Below are 20,296 nucleotides of genomic sequence, written 5' to 3'. Positions count from 1 at the left end.
TGTGTTCAAGGTGGCAGGGATTAAAGGCATGTTCCTCGCCAACAAAAGGTTGGATGAGCAGGTGAAGACCTACATCACCTTCAACAGAGGCAGAGACTGGAGGCTTCTGCAGGCACCCAACACAGACCTGAGGGGAAACAACATCCACTGTGTGCTGGTGGGTGTGGAGTTTGGGTTGTGGGGTGTGGGGTGTGTGTGTGTATGTCTGTGTTTGTTCTAGTGTATGTGTATCTGTGTGTGTTTGTCTGTCTGTGTGTCTATATATATGTCTGTGTGTGTCGTAGTGTATGCGTGTGTGTGGGTGTGTGTGTTCCGGTGCATGTGTGTTTGCTGTTGCGTATGTTTGTGTGTATCTGTCTCGGTGTTTGGCTTCTGGCGCCTGCGTGTTTCTGTGTGTACGAATGCATGCATCCTTTTTTGTGTGTGTGTGTGTGTGTGTGTGTGTGTGTGTGTGTGTGTGTGTGTGTGTGTGTGTGTGTGTGTGTGTGTGTGTGTGTGTGTGTGTGTGTGTGTGTATACATGCTTGTATGTGTGTGCACGTGTGTTGTGTGTTAGCATCCTCAAAGAAAGGCCTTGTCAGAGTTTGACTGATCCCTGAAGCGATGGTCTCAAAAAGAGCAGCTCTCGTCAGAGCTGAACGCTCCCAGGCTGCTCGGCTAAAAGGTCAGATGTTTTGATTCAGTCCAATAAGCCGACCTCCCATTTAAGAAACGCACAGAAGAGAAGACGTGTCTGGCAGGAATAACACAACTGCCCTGCTCCCTAAAACCGCCAGCATACAAACCTGCCCTGTACTCGCTTGTTATTTATTTGGCTCGCCGTGGACTGATTATGATTTTACCACTGGCGTCCTAGTTTGGATGGAATAAAGCGGTAATGATCTGACAACTCGGTGCTCAGTTGTAGCTGTCTCCGCGCAGGGACGTCTCGAAGTGGTGACAACAAGGCCCCCGTACACCTTGTCTGCTCCTTTCGATACTTTTCTTTTGAAGACCGAAATAATCACCCGGTTTTTGATAAACCAATTAGCGATTCTGCGCCGTGCCTGGCTATCCTGCCATATTATACAGTCATTTGTCAGAAAATGTCAGAGCTTTAATAAACCTCTAAACAGCCCGTCAAGCAGCGGCTCGCACTACTGGCATTTTGCCGGATTTGTAATGAGAATTGTGTCTGTAAAGGTTACCCCAATCAAAATTAATGGTGGGACCATTGGGGAGATTTTTGAAAAAGAAAAAAATGAAACTTATCATGGGCGGGGTGGCCAGGTCATTCATATTGTTGCCGTAACCCTCTTACTCTGAATTGATTTAGTATGCGAGTGTTGTGAGTCTGTTCGTGTGTCGTTCTTCAACGGAACAATTTCTTCCTGAATATGTCTTGCCAATGGTGACGTTTGTTTCCCATCCTTTTCTGACGTATGCGCTGCGTCTAACCCTCAACTCCACAGCCGTACTGCTCGCTGCACCTCCACCTGCAGGTCTCGGGCAACCCCTACACGTCAGGGAACATCGCCAGCAAGGACTCGGCTCCGGGAATCATTGTGGCTTCGGGTGAGTGAGGGTGCATTCACACTACCACCGTCCGTCGACGGATCTCATTGACTTTGCATTGGGCGCCCGCGAAATGCATTGGGGGTCCGTCCGTCCTTTCGGCTCGTTGGCCCGCGTCAAAAGTTGAGAAATGTTCAACTTTTCAGGCAGCGACGGATCCATCGCCCAATCAGATTGCGTTATCCTATATACACAAGTACAAGTGTCCAATGAAATCGCCTTTGTAATACATCCCGGGAAAACACATGGATACGTCAAAAAGCCCCCATCCGTCAACGCATGCATGTAGTGTGAACAAGGCGTCAGGCAGACTGTTTGACCTATCAGGTGATTGAAGAAGGATAGAAAAGTGTCTTTACGAGTTGCAATCATCGGTATGAACGTAAAAGAGCAGCATGCGTTAAGTTTCTATAAATTCCAGGACTATAAATCGTGGCTCTTGCCTTGTTATTTTCCTTGCTTTGTGCAGCACAATGCAACATCATGTTATCCAAAAGAGGACACAACAACATCCACCCTAGTGCCCCCTTCGATTGCAATGTCACAAACCCAATCTTGGCTCGGTCATCCCAGTGCACTGGGGGACCTAAGACAACTCTGTTCTGCGTCACCAAAATAAAACAAAGGACGATGTGGCAGTTTGGGGTTGCTCGCTTCATCTTTTTTTCCTGTTTTTGTTGAGTTTTTTGTTTGTGGCATTGTGTATCTCCAGTGGCTTTGTCGGCGCACGCTTTCCACAGGCAGCTGCCAACTTATATGAGTCATTTAACATTTCAGCAAAGCCAAGTCACATTGCAGGGACCTAGCCCAGGGTACTTAAACCACAATCATTGTGCGAGCCGGCGGGTGGTCCTAAGGGTGAGAGAGATGCAGGGAAAAGTCTGTAAATAATGAAGAATGTGAGGGGGAAAAAACTGGATGGAGAAATATGGCTTTGCTAGCCCCTCAGGTAGCCTCTCACCTCACTTCAATGTTTTATTGTCTTTGCGCTCCTATTGTCACTAGCACGTATACATGGAGGTGGGTAGGACGCCAAGCTAAGATGGCTAAGCTAGCATATTCTGTACTTCTTTTCTCAGTTTTATTTATATATTGACAGATTTTTTTTTTTAGCTTTAGAGTGTCAAGAGACCAGACATGTTTGAGTCTTTAACAATTCTTGACACTGAAATACTACACACAAAAGCTCTTAGTGCTTTTTTGCATTTGAAAATGTGTTTTTTCACTTCAATGCTGAAAATGAATTCACTCGTACATTTACAGAAAACTGTAGCTGTAGCTCTTTGGGCCCTTTAAAGTTTTCATTCACAACACACTCTGAGGTATTAGACCATTCGGAGCCATTGCTAGAATGTGCCAGAGAGTGAAGTATTCTTGTGTTATAGAATGGATTGCAGGTGGACTCAGCAATACTCAGTTTAAACAAAAACAAATTTAATGGCAGAAATCCAATGTGTGCCAAGTCCTGAAGCTTTCTGGCTCTTTCTTGAAGAGCGTGTGTATCTCCTACCTGCATCCATATAATGATCAACCCCCCCCCCCCTTCATCCAGGCTCCATCGGCTCTGAGCTGACCAATGGCAATGTGAGCGTGTTCATTACATCTGATGCGGGCAACACATGGAGACAGGTGAGCTTTTGTTCCTCTCTTCCTGTTTCAGACTCACAACACCACAGACGTGCACACATATGTACCCTTAACACTTGACAACAAGGGTACATTAGTTGACCATTAAAATGTGTGTGTTTGTTGTGTTATTATACTAAGGCTTTTGAGCTGTAACCACACAATCACGCAACTTCATCTTGGCTACAGCCCAAAATAAATCCCATTTACAATATATTTTTACCCTGTGGTTTGTTTTATGGAACCTAAGAACACCAAAACAATTGCAATTTTTCTGTTAATAACAGTGCAGAGAAAAGTGATAGAGCTATCCACAGGTTAGAAAAGTGCTGGACACACTGTGTGTAATGTCATTAGCTTGCTAATGTGTTTTCTGCCCGGACGCAGCCACCGTTACTTTGTTTTCCGTGTTTTATTTTCCTTGCTCCCCTGCTCCCTGCTGATGATAATTTCACCTTTTTTGTTCTTCGCTCCTAATCACTGAGCTGCTTTCATCCTGCCCTTTTACACTTAGCCTCTGTCTGGTAGATATTCAAATGAGCTCTGAAGGATAATTCACTTTACTTCCTGGACACCCTTGTTTTTATTTCTCTATTCTTCCAGACACAATGATGTGAATGCATTATTCAAAAAATACATCCCAGTCAAGCAGTATTTTGCCATTATAAGTGTTTTTGCGAGCGTCTGTGTGTTTGTATTTGACGGTGTGTTTGTATGTGTGTGTGTGTGGTGTGCTTAAGTGTGTGTGTGTGTGTGTGTGTGTGGGTTCAGCATGAGTGTGTGTGTGTGTGTGTGTGTGTGTGTGTGTATGCACGTGCGCAATTGTCTGATGGTTTTAGTAGGGACCTGGTTTAATTTGCATTCAAGCACATGTCAGTATTTCTCAATGTGTGCGTTAAAGCTTGCTCTCCAAATACATAGCGCCGTGCAAAGAGGTCCTCCCATTGACCCGATCTCGACCTGAACAAAAGCAAAACCCTCTACCTCCCCCGGGATCATGGATTGTCTCCAGTCGCAGCGTGACCAGGCCTCTCTTTGTCCTCCCTGCAGATCTTTGATGAAGAGTATGCCGTTCTGTACCTGGACCAAGGAGGAGCCTTGGTGGCAATCAGACACACTCCGCTGCCCATCCGGCACCTGTGGTGAGACGCCATGACCTACACGCCATGGAGCGCAGTGTGGCGCATCGTGAAAAGCTTAGAGTTTTTGACCCCGAGACAAAGACGACTGCCTCAAAAGCGTCCGTCATTGTGTTTCTGAGAACACATACACCGTTCTCCATATAGTTCGACTTCATGCGTTCGATATTTCTACAAAGTATCCAAGGATGTTCTATTGTCTTTTGTATTCCTTGTGTTCCTATTTATTCCGACATGGCTCTTTACAGCGTTCAGTGCGAGCGACACGGTTGAAAATCAGAGCTTGTTAGACAACTCTCAGACTCCCAGGGTCGTTTGCATTGCGCAGACAGTGGGGAGATTAGCCACGGTCCCTCGACACTGTCGTAACCTTCGCCTCCACTCTCTCTCGCTTTCTCTCGCTCTCTCTCTCTCTGTCTCTCTCCTGCTCTCTCTCCCCCTCTATCTCTCTCCCCCTCTCTCTCTCGGTCTCTCTCTCGGTATCTCTCTCCCCACATCTCTCTCTCTCTCTCTCTCTCTCTCTCTCTCTCTCTCTCTCTCTCTCTCTCTCTCTCTCTCTCTCTCTCTCTCTCTGTCTCTCTCTCTCTGTCTCTCTCTTTCTCTCTCTCCCTCTCTCCCCGTCTCTCTCTCCCTCTCCGTCTCTCTCCCCCCCCCCCCCCCCCCCGTCTCTCTCTCTCTCTCTCTCTGTCTACTCTCATGCTCTCTCTCCCCAGGTTGAGCTTTGACGAAGGTCGCCAGTGGAACAAGTACAGCTTTACCAGCTCTCCTCTGTTCGTGGACGGCGTGCTGGGGGAGCCCGGCGAGGAGACTTTGATCATGACGTGAGTGGTGGAAGGACCCCAGCACGGATCATGTTATTACACTGGTTCAAAAGTCGGAGTTGACATGAAGTCATGCAAATTATTCATGAATGGCATGACGTGAATGGTGAATAAGTATGTGAGTGTGTAATGCATGAGTGTGTGTGTGTGCGATTGTGTTTGTGTCTTTGAAGGATGTATGTGTGTTGTGAATGAGTGTGTGTTTGTGGGAATGTGTTTTTTGTCTTTTAGGGTGTGTGTGTGTGTGAGTGGGTGGTGTGCTTAATTGTGTGTGTGTGTGGGTGGTGCATGAGTGTGCGTGTGTGTGTGCGCTCCCAGTTCCATATGCATAAATTGCATGTTTGCGTGTGAATGGCTTTGCTAGACACATCACTTATTACTGCCGCGTACTTTTTGTTCATGAATAAAAGAGAGATCTCTCAAGGTCTGCCCGACATCAAAACCGTCTGCAGATTAGGATCGCGGAAGATCAATGCGGCGGCAGCCAGCGACAGCACAACCGTCTACTTGCAGGAACAGCGAGAGCCATGATCAAAATACGTTTTATCAAAAAACAGAACGCACAGAGGAAGTCTTAAGTCAGACTCAAGTTAAAGAGTTGCACTCGGGAAAAAGTTTCCCCGTACTTTGTGGCAAGAGAAAAATAGCTGAGTGTGTGTGTGTTTGTGTAACACACACACACACACACAGCTATTTCCCTCTTGTGTCCCACTATAGACACATGCACGTACACACACATGCACACACACACGTGCACAGACACTATGTGTGCACGTGTGTGTATGTGCATCTGTCTATCTTTGTCTTGAGGTAAGACACACGATTCATAAAGTTTCCCCTCATGTTCTTTTTTCTCTGTATGCTGCATTTAAATGTCAGCGAGCTAGCTGGCGCTCCACATGCCTGCCTCATACGGCACGGCATGACACAGCCCAGTCCCATTACAGCACTGCAGGGAGAGAGGGGAGGGGAGGGGGAGAGAGAGGGGAGGGGAGGGGGAGAGAGTGAGGGGGGGAGAGAGAGAGAGAGAGAAAGAGAGAAATAGAGGGGACTTACACGGACAGGCCAGAAAGAGGTATAGAGATAGATAAAGCGACAGACAGAGAGATCAAGAGACAGAGAGAGAGAGAGAGAGAGAGAGAGAGAGAGAGAGAGAGAGAGAGAGAGAGAGAGAGAGAGAGAGAGAGAGAGAGAGAGAGAGAGAGAGAGAGAGAGAGAGAGAGAGAGAGAGAGAGAGAGAGAGAGAGATAGGAAGAGACAGAGAAAGAGGTAGACGGAGCTAGAGCGAGAGATAGATGGAGAAACAGACAGAGAGAGAGGTAGAGAGAGACAGACAAGAGACCAGATAGAGGTAGGGAGAGAGAGATAAAGCAACAGACGGAGAGAGGGAGAGACGGAGAGAGACATAAAGAGAGAGAGTTAGCGAGAGACAGAGGAGAGAGAGAGAGACGGCGAGAGAGGCCAAGAGAGAGATGGTGAGAGGGGCAGAGAGAGAGATGGTGAGAGAGAGCAAAAGACAGAAAGAGAGACCGAGAGCGAGTTTCTCAGACATCACATCTATGTTTCATGGCACCTGACAGAGAGTGACTGACTGCCACTCTGGCTTTGTTGCTGGCACCACAAGGGGGCTGGGGGGAGATGGGGGCGCAGCTGAAGGAGTGATGGGGAGAGAGAGGTATAGGTAGTAAGGGAGAGAGAGAGGAGAACGGAGACGCAAAGCAGAAGAGAAATGGTGATTTGATGTGTGCGTCCCTCTGAAGACACGCAGATCGAGGGGAGAGCGGACAGGCCGGTGCTGGAACCTTAACACAGGTTGTTGTTGTTGTATTTGTTGTTGTTTTTCCTCACTAACTTCCTGACTCACTGCCGGAAAAGTTTGTGCCGCCTCTCTCTCTTGTCCCATCAGATCTGGCATCTCGTCCCAGTAGGCCATCATGCACTGTTTTCCTCATCAGTTTCGACTTTATTTATTTATTTATTTTTACTGTAAGTGCCTGTCATGGGCTAGTGCCTCCCCAGCTAATTGACAGATTGATAGTGATAAATACGCTGCAGTATGAATGGCAAAGAGGGTAGGGGTGGAGGCGGGGAGGGGGGGTTGCTTGTGCAGAAAAGCGACACCCACTCAATTTAGCCCGGAGATGGATATTTATCTGGTTAGTCTCGTAACCTTGGCTGCTGGTTCCTCTTTAGTAGGGTGTTTTCCCGGCATATGCAATCTGCTGTGGGGTCGTGGAGCATTGCAATACCGAGCCAGCGCTGTTGTTTTATGTATTGTATCCATCCATGTAGGATGTTCTATACAGCCAGACAAATGAGCCCTAATGATTGCCCACCGAATTTCGCCTCACTCACAAAGCGCTCTCTCTCTCTCTCTCTCTCTCTCTCTCTCTCTCTCTCTCTCTCTCTCTCTCTCTCTCTCTCTGACTCTCTCTATATCTCTGTCTCATTGGGTTTCACGCTAGTATGACTTATTCTATGTTCTACATTAATGTAACATGTTCTATATATTCTACGGTAGTATTCCATATTCTATATTCTACATTAGTATATGGTATTCTATATTCTACGATAGCATAGCCAATTCTATATTCTCCATTAGTATGACGTATTCTATGCCCACTTCAGTATAACAAATTCTATATTCTACATTAGTATAACATATTCTGTATTCTACATTAGTCTAAAGTATTGTATATTCTACATTTGCATTATATATTCCATATCCTGCATTAGTATTACTTATTCGATATTCTACGTTAGCATTACATATTCTAAATTCCACGTTAGCGTAACGCGACAAACCCTGTGTTTGTGTCGCTGGTCTGTTCTCCAGGATCTTCGGCCATGTCAGCCACCGCTCCGAGTGGCAGCTGGTGAAGATCGACTTCAGGTCCATCTTCAACAGGAGGTGCACGGAGGCAGACTACCAGACCTGGCACCTCCATGACCAGGTGGGTACACAGCGCCTCGGGACCCCGCAGATCAACCCGCAGCCCCCGTATAGCTTCTGTTCACGTGGATGAAATTGATGGGACGAGATTTGCATAAATATCGGCACTTTGTGTAACGTTTTTTATTTATTTCATCCACAACAACAGCGTTATTTTTTTTGTTTTTCCCCCCCGATCTCTGATCACGTCTTTGTCACGTTGTAGGCATGAATCTGTTTTGGGTAAGATTTTATAATTTGTATTTCAAGACTGGTTTCAAGTCTTTCGCCTGCGGCCCCGATTTGTATTCTTTATTTATTTCATATATTTTCACTTCCATGCAGCTGTATATCCAAAAAGCCCTTGAAGTGATAAAATTGAATTAATGATCTATTATTCTAAATAAAAGCTGTCAGCTTTTTTCGCACACCATTTTTATAGTCCAAAGTGTGTCCCGGAAATGCTGGGGGGGCCTGTCTCCTTCATAAGTGCCGTCTCCTTAAAGTTTGGACCACAGAAAGGTTGGCTTGATCAGGAGCCAGGACTTCACTTGCTAGGAAAACATTTAGATATCTTCCTCTGAACTCACACACCCAACCCCACTCCACCCCACTGCCTTGAGCGTGGTAATGCACTGCGGGTAGTAAAATGGATGATTTTTCCAACACACCCACAAATATCCGCTGTTGATTCCCGAGGATGATGGAAGTCGGGCTCCACTGTGTGCATGCACTGAAGGTAAACGGAAATACATCCACCTGGTCGCGTCCACTTAGTCCCCTCGCCTTCAATTACTTAAAGTCAAACACATGCGTCTGGCAGGGAGTTCACAGCAGGGGGGGAAATCACGCTAGGCTAGCATTCACGTAGCAAGGCCTTAAAGGACTGCGATTGCTGTGAGAACAGCTGCCAGCGTTTCTGAAATATCTCACTTGTGACACCTATTGTACAGCTGCAGAATTGTCTTCCCGGAACACTATTTATGCCATGAAGCAAAAGCAGTTTTTCTGAAATGCTTGCATTCCAGAATTGCCACTTCAAAAGCGCATGTTTGTTCGATCTAATCTTATTTTTCCCCTTCTGTTTATATATATATATGTTTACATATATATATATATATATATATATATATATATATATATATATATATTATTCGTCCTTTTTTTTGTTTGCCCACAGTAATGGATTGGTGTTAGCTTAATAAGAGTTTTTTGTTGGTAAGCTCAAACCTATGTACCGCATCGAGGACAATCTCAGCTCAGGCCCAGGCGTACTCAAGCAGCACACACATTTCAAGGAGCTCAGCAAATCGTTGGGATATATTGTTGTTTTTTTGCGCAGCCCATTTCGAAAACAAATGACTCTGAATAAAGTCGCAGTGAACAAACCTCTCCTCCCTTTCTCTCTCACTCTGCAAATGCATCAGCGCTACTTTGTTTTGTTTTTTCTCATTTATTTATCTATTTATTTATTTATTCTTTATTAAATTGATACTCTCCGATCTGGCCACAAGGGGGAGCCGTGCCTCATGGGTGTGAAGAGGATCTACAGGAAGCTGAAGCCCACGGCCAGGTGTGTCATGGGGAAGCGGTACTCGGTCACCATGACGTCGGCGCCCTGCGACTGCACCGAGGCAGACTTTGAGTGGTGAGTGTCTGGGGTAGGGGGTGGGGGGGAGGGTGTTTCTCTGCCTAAGCAGTTGACTCGCCTGGCTAGGTGACAGGTTTAAATACCATAATGAATCAGTGGGATGGAACATAAATCGACCAAGATGGGGAAACGACCACATTCATCAATCGCTGCCGTGTTAGTCCCCTAATTTATCCTCAGGTTAGGGTTTTGATATCTGCCGTGGAGCGGTTATGTTTATGCAGCCTAGCGCTCCATTAATCTATTGTATCAGCCGCTTGAAAGGTCGTTGAGAAAATACACTCAAGCTATTGGAAGTATTTTAAGTTGTGGATGCACAATATTTGACTTCCCTCGATACTTTGTGGGTCCTTGATGGGTCCTCCTTCTAGTCGAAAGTAGTATGGGAGACGAACTACTGAGCAGAAAACACAGAAGATCACCGTCATGGACACAGCTCTCTGAGTTAGACCGGTGGACGGGCTGTCAGATTGTCTGGGATGCTAAGTGGAAACTGTTCCAGTACTCCCCTCGACTCCATTGCGATCTGTCTGTGTGTACAGACGCACACACTATCACTGACATGCTACCACATACACTCAATACCTCTAACACACTTCCACCCTCAGACACACACACTACCACACACACAGACGCTAGCGCACACACAATCACTCCCACACTAGCGCGCACACAACCGCTGACACTACCCCACACACACACTACCACACACACACACAGTAATACACACAGACGCACACACTACCACTGACATACTACCACACATTGAGACTCACTACTGCTAACGCAGTACCACATAGACACACAAACTACCGCACACGCACACTAACACACAAAGACGCACACAATGACGCTGACAAACATCCACACACATACACTCACTAGCGCTGACACACTACGACACACAGACACACACACTAGTGCAGACAAACTTACACACACACACGCACACAAACACGCACACACTACCGTTGACACACTACCACACACACACACACAACCGTTTATCATTTGCTAGTTTTATCGTTCGATATTCTGACTCTGATTATTTGAATATTGCGGGAACCTTAAACGGGGGGGTTTAAGGCTTTCAGGCCATCGGGCCTTAATGGTTTCAGTAGGGTTTTAATGATGACATATAAACAGTAGCTCCTATTTCAATGTAAATACGAGTACAGTAGACACCAAAAAGCTCTACCTACAAACAATAACTTGTTGTTTATTCAGTCAACTTGAATAGAACAGGTAGAAATGTTTTTCCTTGAATGACGATCTGTCCCGCACAATAACGCCTGTTTGATTTACCACCGGTTAAACAGCCCTCTTCCTGCTGTGAAATGTCCTCAAAACTTTGCACAATGCTCAACCCATTTGTTACCTGATAATTGGAAGTAATGTCAGGCTTACTCTCAAACTTTGGAAAACCATTTGCATTCGGAAACTTTAGCGTCGGACTCGCGCTGATGAGGGGATCCGAAGGCCACGGACGGGATGTTGTTGTTTTGCTATTTTGTTTTACCAATTCAGCCACTTAAAAATGAAACTGGAGGGAAAACAATCACAAGATAAAAACCCGATCCTGGAGCATTGGTCTCCGCCCGCTACGTTTACGGGCAGTGAAAGATAACCACCACAATATTTTCCTTTTGTTTTTCTCCGCTGAATATTCAGATATTTGTTTGGAAACCCAAGGAATACTCAGGCCAGCCCCATCTACCACAGCCACACAACAACAGACACACAACAACAGACGTACTGCTACAGACGAACTACCACAGACACACTACCACAGACCCACTACCACAGACACACTACTACAGACACACTACAGACACACTGTTGCATACACACTACTGAAGACACACTGCACGTGAACACAGAAACACTGCACATTACCCAACCGTTACTCATTCATTAACGTTGTGGTTTCATTGTTCTTCTAATGTTGCTCTCGTGGTTTTGTCAAAACTCATTCATCACCGAGGCTAATGAGTTTCATTAACGGTTTTCTGGTCCTAACGTCCGTTTGCGGGTTGCATTAATTGGCCCAATGTGTTCGACAGCGCTCATTTGACCCGGGATAATTTAATATGACAAATAATGGGGTTGTTATAGACATCCTACAAATCGCCGCAGTGCTGTTGCCGGTAGCCGTAGCATTATCAAAACCAATCGCCCGAAAGGCTCTCCAAAATAAAATGAAAAATGTAGCAATATTATATATTTAATTAAGCATCAGCAGGTAAGTATATCCTTCCCCCACTTATGTCACCATATTTTGGGATTTTATGCTCTGCAAACGTTAACTGATTTTCCCAAAGCTCTGTGGCGGTGGATTTTTGTTCTGGCTCGTTGATTGGCTGGCTCGTTGATTGGCTGGCTCGTTGATTGGCTGGCTCGTTGATTGGCTGGCTCGTTGATTGGCTGGCTCTTTGCAGTGACTACGGCTACGACCGCAGAACGGACGGCAAGTGTAGCCCCGCCTTCTGGTTCCACCCGTCCTCCATGTCCCGGAGCTGCACCACTGGGACAACGTTCCTTAGAAGCACTGGGTAAGTAAAGGCCTGGGGGCTTTCAAAAGAATGAGTCTTGCAGTGGAATGAATGGGGGCTTTTTCCCCTTTTTTTTTTGCTTTGTATCTGAACAGCAAACACAAAATGGGCCACGATGGGAGTCTGAAACATCCTGTCCCGGACACGGACTTTGTTAGGAAAAGTGTATGTAAAGGATTCAAATCAACAGGTGGTTTGACGTATGTAGGGGGACGGGATGGGCGGCCCGAGGGAGGGGGGGGGGGGGGGGGGGGGGGAGAGGGAGTGGGGCAGTTTACCTCAGCTCAGTGCTATAAAATAGGGGTTCTGTGTCCGAGATTTGAGCAGAATAGAACCAGGCTGATGTGACCTTTCCCCAAAGAGGGGGAGGGAGGGGGGGGAGCCTGGGAGGTCACCTCAGCCCAGGGCTATAACATGGTAAGACTACCTGGTCCTAGATAAGATCAGAACAGAACTTGGCTGAGGTGGGGTGACCTCTCTCCTCCCTTCCTCTCCACCTTGGAGGGGGAGGGAGGTGGGAGGGGGGGGGGGGAGGACTCCCCATACCATGATAGGACTGCTGGGTGCAGTCCCACCATCAGAATAGAGATCAGAAAAGAGATAAGATTAGAGATCAGAATGGATCCCCATGGAGCATTGCCTGGTGCAACTGCATTGTCGGCGAGCCAGGTACATTGCACATTCAGGTGAGCCGTGTGGAGGGTGGGACTTTGGGGGGGGAGACAGAGGTTAGCCTTGTGAAAGTACAGGGACAGGCCCCGGGAACACAACACAACCCCCTTGAATGATCAAGTGCGTGATTGTGATATTATCTCCGAGCCAACCAGCGGGGCGTGAAGGACAAGGTTTGCTACATGCTTTCGGCGGGAGCTCGCAAACAAAATTTCAATCAGGGTCATTTCCACGCACTTGAATACGTGATCAGGGAGGGTCACAACACAGAGACGTATTCAATCGCCCGGGAGGGAAGCTGATTGTTGACGCGTTTTTAGCTTGTTGTTCCCCCCCCCCCCCCCCCCCAGCCTGGACGGTCTGATATGTATGCATGGGACTAGCTTCCCTTATGTTGTTTTGGTTGATTCTTAAATGACCTAGAAACGCGCTGTGCATGTCTTTTACCATTACCACATGATTGAAGAGGTCTTAAATGGAGTTAATGGACAGCTGCAGGTTGATGTAAGACCTGTGCATTATGGACTGTAGGTTTCAACGAGCAGTTATCTGTGTGCCTGTGTGGCTATGACTGCAGGATTTGAGATGTTTTTGTTTTTCGACTTCCTGCATCTTAACTAAAGAAATACCAGTTCAGTGAGGCACGAGAGGAAATCATGTTCGCATTCGGTCTGTTCTTTTCGGGGTGCAGCCGGTAATATGAAAGTCCAGAAGCACTCCAGTCCTGCCCTGTAATCGCGCTCGGAGTGAAATGGGTGCCTGTTATTTATGAACAGATTTTCTACTCAGTTCCCTATCCCCATCTGTGTGTGTGTGTGTGTGTGTGTGTGTGTGTGTGTGTGTGTGTGTGTGTGTGTGTGTGTGTGTGTGTGTGTGTGTGTGTGTGTGTGTGTGTGTGTCCTTCTATGAGTACCTGTGTTTGTGTGTGGTGTGTCCCTCTCTGTGTGTACCTGTGTGCGGTGTGTGTGTGTCCCTCTGTGTGTACCTGTACCTTTTGGGTGTGTGTTCCTCTGTGTTGGTGTGTGTTTGTGTGTCTCTCTCTGTACCTGTGTTTGTGCGTGTGTTTGTGTGTCCCTCTCTGTACCTGTGTGTGTGTGTGTGTCCCTATATATGTGTACTTGTGTGTGTATGTCCCTATCTGTGTGTACTTGTGACTGTGTGTGTTTATGTGTGTGTGTGTTGTGTCCCTCTCTGCGTACCCGTGCCTGTGCCTATCTGTGTGCACCTACCTGTGTGTGTGTGTGTGTGTGTGTGTGTGTGTTGTGTCTCTCTCTGAGTTTACCTGTGTGTGTGTGTGTGTATTGTGTACCTTTCTGTGCTTACCTGTGTGTGTGTGTGTGTGTGTGTGTGTGTGTGTGTGTGTGTGTGTGTGTGTGTGTGTGTGTGTGTGTGTGTGTGTGTGTGTGTCTGTGTGTGTGTGTGTGTGTCCTCCAGCTACAGGAAGGTTGTCTCCAATAACTGCACGGCGGGGGTGATCGCCGAGTACACGTCCAGGCGGCAGCGCTGTCCCGTCCAGGCGCCCCGCGGCCTGCACCTGGTCACGAGAGAGGGCACGCTGACCGCCACGCTGGCCGCCAACGTCACCTTTCTCGTCTTTCTGGAGGAGGTGAGCCAATCAGTGGTGGAGCAGAGTAGAGCACGAACCGGAAGAGGGTGGGGCAGCAGTAGCTCAGGAGGTGGAGCAGGTTGACTGGAAACCGGGAGGTTGCCGGTTCGATCCCTGGCTCCTCCTAGCTGAGTGTCGAGGTGTCCCTGAGCTAATGCGCTGTCACACCAAAATTGTACCGGGGGCGGAAATTTTACCGCCTACGTAATCGGCGTTCGAAACATTACGTCATCGTTCGACGCGATTGTCCGTTGCCAGGCAGGTTTCAAAAAACATTCGCGTTCATGTTGCCAAAGACGAAAAAACATTATACAGATAACACTTTTTTCTACTTTATATTTGTATTGTATTGAATTTAGCTAGTAAACTGAGTGTTTAAAGTGTTTAAAGTGTCATCATAGTCTAGCTAGCTTGTGTTAATACACTCAGTTTACTAGCTAAATGCGATTAATCAATTAAATGCAATAGAAATATAAAGTTAGCAACGCTAATAAATGTCATTTGTAAAATAAGTGTTATCTGTTATTTTGTATTGTGACGCTCAATGAATGAGCGCGAATGTTCGCGAATGTTCATGAACCTTCCCACGTCATCAATCGACGTGATCGTCCGTTGCCAGGCAGGTTTGGAATTTTCAAAGACGGATTATGTAGGCAGCTCAATTTTCGTGTGACAACACATTGTGGGTCAGAGGAGGTGATTGTGTGATGTCTGTTCGTACGCCTAGTAGAAAAGGTGTGAAAGAACGGGCGAGGCAGACAAGGGGATGGTGGAAGACAGGGTGAGTGAAAGCAGATACAGACTTTGAGATGTAGGGATACCAAATGCTAATAATTATAACAGTGCTTGGAACGGCAAATCAAATTTCATGACAAAGCATGAAGAAAATTACGCGAGTAAAGGAAATCTGTCTTTTGCTTTCGGTTGGCATAGGGCCAGCCAAAGTCCCAGTGTAGTCCCTGCTCCTGTAGTTAGTACGGATATCAAGTTATTTCCATTTATGTGGATAATAACTGTGATTTATCCATGAAATGCCTGGGACGTGAAATGATCGGGGACGTCGTCGGATGCACAGTTTGGCTTTGGTATAATTGCAACCGATGTTCTTTTATCGCATCAATTATGCTATGATATTCTAATGTGCTGTTGAAATGTGTTTGTTTTTCTGTGAATTTTTCACGTAGGAGTTCTAAATAAAGTGCTGCCTGATAGCAATACATCTTAAACTGTTCAACTAATGATAGAAGGAGACGTCATCTTTTGTATGCGCCCGTGTTTGTGTGTGTTTGTGTGTCATCTTTCGGGAGGGGCAACATTCTGGACGGTGAGAACCAGTGGCATTAATATCCGAATGAGGAGAGTGCATTGGGGCCTGGAACTGTAGGGGGGCACTGGGTGTGGGCCCCCACACTGAGAGTCAGGGCAGCTTTTATTTGGGGTCAATAGGCGATTTGATGGAACAACTTTGTGGACTCTGGGATATTCTTGAAGTCGACTGCTTGAAGTCAAGGGTTATAATACCCCCTACACTTCACTGAGGTCACTTACAGCTGTCATCGGATCAAGAAAAAGTTTGTCTATTATACGACTCATTTAAAAGAGATTAGAGCGGCCGCTAATGACGGTTATTACTGGGAGATATGAACCTCTGTGAGCACAGAGAGGTTATAGAGAAGGTCCTGGAAAGTACCTGGAACAGGATAGGTCAAAAAGAGCAGGTACCCTGGGATTCTAATGTTTGATTGGTAGGATGTGTGGGAGTGGTCCCCGCTGAAGACAGCTTTAACGATCAGCCGTGGAATGCCTTCATCTCAGCAATGCCCTGTGTCTTAGTTTAGCCGTAAGGTGTGTGAGTTTGTGTCTTCCGTTCAATACACTTTCTGTGCACTTTTTTTCAAAGTCCTTTGAAGAAGTCCAACTTTCCTGCTGCAGGCAGGAACGCTGGGCCCCTAACGAGCATCCTCACCGACCTCATCCCCACCGCCTCATGGTTGCCGTGGTATTTGTCTCCCAGGGCGACGGCAGCAGCACCAGCGTGACGCTGGACTTCGGCGACGGCCACGCCCTCACCTACTCTAACGTGAGCTCCGTGGACGGCGGAGTGCGGCACGTGTACAAGGCGGTGGGGATCTACCGCGTGGCGGCCAGCGCCCAGAACCACCTGGGCTCCGACGCCGCCGTGCTCTACCTGCACGTCACATGTGAGGCCGTAACCGTGGCGACGGGACTCAAACGACGGTCGATCCCTCTTGACCCCCATGTTTTGGGTTTTCATGCGTTTTTCGTTTTTTTTTTCGCTGATTTTTTTCAGAAGTTTTTTTTTTGTTGTTCCTTCAACCCGGACCCCCTACGCCGTCCCACCCCCCCTCCCCACTCCTTCCCTGTCTTCCGTTTCATTCATCCACCAGAATCTCACGATCGCCTCTCTTCTCCTCGTTCACGGACGGCACATTCTCATTTTGTGCGGCTGCTGTGTCACGCAGAACATCCCTTTCCCTCTCCCGGTAAAACCTTTCCCCCTCTGCTCAAAACCCCAAACACAAATCCCATTTACCAGTCACTCAGCTCGGTGTCCACGGCCAGCACCCACACAGGTGCTCCAACACCCCCCCTGTCCAACCATCCGACACATAATCACACACAAACACAACGCAGCCACATCTCTCTCCCACATCACCGTCAAACAACAGCACCCACGCCCATCACACCCTCCCCGTCGCCCCTCACCGCTTGGGGTCTCCTCAGTTGTGACGGATGCAACGGCGCCCGCTCTTATTGATCTGGGAGCGCTGAGGACCCCTCAACACACAAGCACGCACACAATCTGTCTCTCTCTCGCCTCTCTGTCTCTCAGTGTCTCTCTATCTGTCTCTCCGTCTGCCTCTCCCCTTCTCTCTCCCTCGCTCTCTTTTGTTCTCTCTCTCTGGCTCTCTCTCTCTCTCTTTCGTTCTATCTCTCTCTCTCTTTCGTTCTATCTCTCTCTCTCTCTCTCTCTCTCTCTCGCGCTCTCTCTCTCTCTCCCTCTCCCTCTCCCCCTCTCTCTCCCTCGCTCTCTTTTGTTCTCTCTCTCTCTCTCTCTCTCTCTCTCTCTGTCTCTGTCTCTGTCTCTCTCTCCCTATCTCTGTTCCTGTCTCTCTGTCTCCCTCTCTCTGTCACAGTCTGTCACTTCCCCCAGTAGGCCTGCCGGAGAGCGCCTGGCGACGGAGTCACCTTGGGCACCGATATAGGAAATAACACACAGATGGCAGCTGCCGGCGCCCTGCCGCAGGAGGGGGTTCACGACGAAATGAACCTTCCTCACTCCCCCCAGATCCTCTCCTCATCCCTCCCCTGCTGGCCCCACAAACAACGCCTTCCTTCCTCCACAAACAACGCCATCCTCCCTCCACGCACAAACCCTTCCTTCCTCCACGCTCAAACCCTTCCTTCCTCCACGCTCAAACCCTTCCTTCCTCCACACCAGCCCCTTCCTCCCTCCACACACCAGCCCCTTCCTCCCTCCACACCAGCCCCTTCCTCCCTCCACACCAGCCCCTTCCTCCCTCCACACCAGCCCCTTCCTCCCTCCACACCAGCCCCTTCCTCCCTCCACACCAGCCCCTTCCTCCCTCCACACCAGCCCCTTCCTCCCCTACTCAAACAACGCCTTCCCCCCTCAGAACATAAGCTTATTGCCGCCAGAGAAGTTGGCGTATCCATCGATCTATCCTCTCGGCTTTATGCAGTGGTGCGCAGCAGGGGAAGGGGGGCAAATTGGTGTTTGCTGTAATGTTTTTGTCTATGTGTGTTTGTGAGATGTGTGTGTTTGTGAGATGTGTGTGTGTGTGTGTGTGTGTGCGTGTGCGTGTGTGTGTATGTCTGTGTGTGAAGGGCGTGTATGTGTGATATGGGTGTGTTCGGTGTCTGATGTATGCCTGTGTGTATGTGTGTGTGTATCTATGCATATGTGTGTTTATGTGATGTATGCCTGTGTGTATGTGCCTGTGTGGTGTATGCCTGTGTATATGTGTGTCTATCTATGTATGTGTGTGTGATGCGTTATATGTGTGTGTGTGTGTGTGTGTGTGTGTGTGCCCGAGCAGGTCAGCTGGACTACATCCACCTGGTGGCCCCGTTCGTGGCGGTGAGGAACAAGGAGGTGAACCTGACGGCCGTGCTGTGGCCGGGCCAGGTGGGCACGGTCACCTACATCTGGTGGATCGGCAACAGCAGTGAGGTGGGCCGGACACACTGTACACACACACACTGTACACACACATGATGTACACACTGTACACCCGCATACACATTTGCTATAAATTAGAATATATATATTTTTTTCCAATCATTTGGGATCGCGGGGGACTTGAATATAAAGTTATTTTAAAAAGATAGAGCAATTCCCCTCTCGCTCTCTCTCTCTCTCGCTCTCTCTCTCTCCGTCTCTCCCTCATATATTCGCACAAGTTATGAACACTAGCTCAGCTCTTAGTTATTGTGTGTGTGTGTGTGTGTGTGTGTATGTGTGGACGATGGCTGGTTTAAACAGACTCACCCCAGCCATCATCCACGCACACTTCCGACATATTGACTTGTTTTCATGCGGGGCGATGATCTCGACAGGGAAGGAAAACCACCAAGTGTTGATCACAGTCTAGCCGCAGGCGGACTTGAGCAAGATGCCTAGCTCTTCGCCGAAAATGAACAACATTAACTCCATCGCTTTGGATAAAAGCGCCCCTTCTAAACGACTCCGTCGTGAGCGGCACGTCTGCCTTGGTGCGATAGCATGCTGTTTGCTCAAATGAGTCAACGTTTGCGTCGTCAATCATCCTAATAGAAGGGTGGCTTTTTACGAAATCCCACCTCAATTGTTATTCAAAACAGCTGCAAAGATGACACAAAGCAGAAACACATTTACAGTTGAGGTCAAAAGGAATGGGTTTTTTCTTAACTGTATGCAATTTTTTTATGTCAACAACCAGCTAAAACTGCTGTTTCAATTTGGCAGGCTCCCCAGATAAAATAGAGGTGTGTTGAGCTCAAAATGTGTTCTTTACAGTGTGCATTGATTCCCACTTGGTTACAGGGCTAGTGTTCTGTATTTGTTGTGTTTTACCAGTCATCCGTCTTCCTGATTGTGTGGGTTCAGCATGTGGCACAGGGACCCCCATGGATGGACTAGTCAGACTTTCCACCGACAAACTGTTGAAGGATTAGGATTAGTTTTTCTTTGGCGGTCAGACCCAAAAAACTCTCTGTCTCTGTCTTTGTCTCTCTCTCTCTCTCTCTCTCTCTCTCTCTCTCTCTCTCTCTGTCTCTGTCTCTCTCTCTCTCTCTCTCTCTCTCTCTCTCTCTCTCTCTCTCTCTCTCTCTCTCTCTCTCTCTCTCTCTCTCTCTCTCTCTCTCTCTGTCGATCTCTCTCTCTCTCTCTCTGTCGATCTCTGGCTCTGTCTCTCTCTCTGTCTCTCTGTCTCTCTCTCTGTCTCTCTCTCTGTCTCTCGCTCTCGCTCTCTCTCTCTCTCTCTCTCTCTCTCTCTCTCTCTCTCTCTCTCTCTCTCTCTCTCTCTCTCTGTCGATCTCTCTCTCTCTCTCTTTCTCTCTTTCGTTCTCTGGCTCTGTCTCTCTCTCTCTCGCTCTCGCTCTCTCTCTCTCTCTCTCTCTCTCTCTCTCTCTCTCTCTCTCTCTCTCTGTCGATCTCTCTCTCTCTCTCTCTCTCTCTTTCGTTCTCTCGTTCTCTGTCTCTCGTTCTCTGTCTCTGTCTC

At 47.7% G+C, this 20,296-nt stretch overlaps 1 protein-coding gene across 8 annotated transcripts in view; it reads left to right on the top strand.

The window, feature by feature from the left end:
• The window catches only part of sorcs1 (sortilin-related VPS10 domain containing receptor 1), a 111,561-nt gene that overhangs the window by 79,827 nt on the left and 11,438 nt on the right, over positions 1 to 20,296 (top strand). For all 8 annotated transcript variants that reach the window (XR_003976234.1, XR_003976233.1, XM_030352503.1 and 5 more), the window contains exons 10-20: positions 11 to 157; positions 1,451 to 1,553; positions 3,106 to 3,182; positions 4,230 to 4,321; positions 5,032 to 5,139; positions 7,976 to 8,093; positions 9,586 to 9,719; positions 12,161 to 12,274; positions 14,381 to 14,552; positions 16,567 to 16,753; positions 18,635 to 18,768. Coding sequence is in view for 6 of the 8 variants with exons in the window: in XM_030352503.1 (XP_030208363.1) it covers positions 11 to 157; positions 1,451 to 1,553; positions 3,106 to 3,182; positions 4,230 to 4,321; positions 5,032 to 5,139; positions 7,976 to 8,093; positions 9,586 to 9,719; positions 12,161 to 12,274; positions 14,381 to 14,552; positions 16,567 to 16,753; positions 18,635 to 18,768 (1,386 nt within the window). In the remaining 2 variants the exon portion in view is untranslated. The remainder of the gene's footprint in view (positions 1 to 10; positions 158 to 1,450; positions 1,554 to 3,105; positions 3,183 to 4,229; positions 4,322 to 5,031; positions 5,140 to 7,975; positions 8,094 to 9,585; positions 9,720 to 12,160; positions 12,275 to 14,380; positions 14,553 to 16,566; positions 16,754 to 18,634; positions 18,769 to 20,296) is intronic.

This window comes from Gadus morhua, chromosome 3, assembly GCF_902167405.1.
Source record: "Gadus morhua chromosome 3, gadMor3.0, whole genome shotgun sequence".
Classification (NCBI taxonomy): Eukaryota; Metazoa; Chordata; class Actinopteri; order Gadiformes; family Gadidae; genus Gadus; species Gadus morhua.
Note: the sequence above shows the minus strand (reverse complement) of the source record. Positions and strands in the feature narration are given on the sequence as shown.